We start from the raw sequence: 1,519 nt of genomic DNA, 5'->3' as shown, positions 1-1,519 counted from the left end.
ATGAAACAGGTGAAGTTTAGACCTTGAGAAATGAGGTCGTAGTTGGATCTAGTTTGCTGTTGCACTCCACCTAGTGGGCAGAAACAGACGTGCAGTGAGATGAATCAGGATTGCTGTGGATAAGCCATTTCCTTTTTACGACTGACTGACATAAAGACTTACAGCAGCTTCCTCATACGGAGCCTGATCACCGACCACCAGCATCACAGGACATCTGAAAGACACAGACACGTGAGGAGACGCCAAAAGAGAGACGTCTGTAAGAGAGAATGGCTTTATTTTTCATCATTCTTACTTGAACGTGTTATTCCTCTCGACGTTCAGATCTCTGCGACTGTAAGGCACAAAGAAAAACATAAAAGTTTGATTATTAAGGTGCTAAAAGTGCATTTCTTTCATTGTGTTGTATCACGTGTGTGAATATGCTTGCTGGTACAATGCATCGCATCTTAATTGCATGGAATTGATAGTTATGGATGGATCACTTTTTAATGCAATTTGAAGTGTATTTTTGAGCATGCAAGTACACAGCATTCAAACGTACGTAATTAATTTCTCATTAATTTTCTGCTTTGGTAGTATGATCAACAACAACAACAACAAAAAAGTGACGATACATGCAAACAATGAATGATGATGATCTTTGACCATCACAATTCTACATAATTCTTTCAGATTTTCAAATATATATACATTTTTTATGAATAGCAACTAATGAAGCGGACATGTGTGTGAATTATATTTAATTATTGAATTATTACTACATTATTTAAAAAAAAAAAAGTAAAATGAAACATTAAGATATGTTTATTATTATTATTATTATTATTGGGATGCAAAAATTAATCATAGTGTTCAAAATTGACCAAAGTTTCAACAATCTGACTATATTGTTGGTGTAATGAAATCCATATTTGGAACATATGGCTTTACCAAGTCCAAATCAAACAGTAATTTAGCAAAGTTTTATACACACGTCACTGTATGCTTCTGGCTGTTGAACTGGTTTCGTGGTGCATGTGTGTGATTTTACCCCTGGTAGCTTTTCCAGAAGAGTTCGATGTTGATGAGGTTTGGCGCTTTAGAGATTCTCTCTCTGTGAGTTTGAATGAGCTCTGTGTTTGCCGACATCTCTTCCTGAAAACAAACACATACACACACGACAAATCAGTGTTTAACCTTTTACACACCATCATCTTTATAAAGGACGGCATTATACAAAATGATTACAATGTTCCCTGAAATACTTGATTCTGATTGGTCAGTCACATCATTCTGTAGTCAAACATTTCTGTGTAATGATGTTAAACTAGAATTGGACAATTTTCCATTTCCAAGAACTAGCTGTGTTAGTTCTGATCCAAAGCCGCTTTTTCTTATGTAATTGAATGTATTTAATGAGCTATCACCATACTTCTTTGGTTGATTAATCACAGTATATTAAGACAACTGTTTTGTATACAAGTGTTCTAGAAGGTTATGTTTAAATATGCAAATGAGTTGAATGTCAAATTTTTAT

At 34.6% G+C, this 1,519-nt stretch overlaps 1 protein-coding gene across 1 annotated transcript; it reads right to left on the bottom strand.

Moving 5' to 3' along the window:
- Position 1: 1 nt before the first annotated feature.
- Positions 2–1,167, bottom strand: LOC107683018 (protein NDRG2-like). Its single transcript, XM_016479111.1, has 4 exons — positions 1,034–1,167; positions 296–334; positions 163–214; positions 2–70 (listed from the first exon to the last, which is right to left on the bottom strand). The coding sequence occupies exons 1-4, from the start codon at positions 1,129–1,131 to the stop codon at positions 17–19; spliced, it is 243 nt and encodes an 80-aa protein (XP_016334597.1). The 5' UTR covers positions 1,132–1,167; the 3' UTR covers positions 2–16.
- Positions 1,168–1,519: the final 352 nt, after the last annotated feature.

This window comes from Sinocyclocheilus anshuiensis, unplaced genomic scaffold, assembly GCF_001515605.1.
Source record: "Sinocyclocheilus anshuiensis isolate Anshui unplaced genomic scaffold, SAMN03320099.WGS_v1.1 C32816790, whole genome shotgun sequence".
In the NCBI taxonomy this organism is placed as follows: domain Eukaryota; kingdom Metazoa; phylum Chordata; class Actinopteri; order Cypriniformes; family Cyprinidae; genus Sinocyclocheilus; species Sinocyclocheilus anshuiensis.
The sequence above is the reverse complement of the archived record's forward strand: the minus strand, read 5'-3'. Positions and strand labels throughout refer to the sequence as shown.

What these genes read in the sequence shown, in the direction of transcription:
- LOC107683018 (XM_016479111.1), bottom strand. Translation starts at nt 1,131, where the DNA reads ATGTCGGCAAACACAGAGCTCATTCAAACTCACAGAGAGAGAATCTCT. An exon ending in GAGAGGAATAACACGTTCAA is followed by an intron (nt 215 to 295) that starts GTAAGAATGATG and finishes TGTGTCTTTCAG; the next exon opens with ATGTCCTGTGATGCTGGTGG. An exon ending in CTCCGTATGAGGAAGCTGCT is followed by an intron (nt 71 to 162) that starts GTAAGTCTTTAT and finishes TCTGCCCACTAG; the next exon opens with GTGGAGTGCAACAGCAAACT.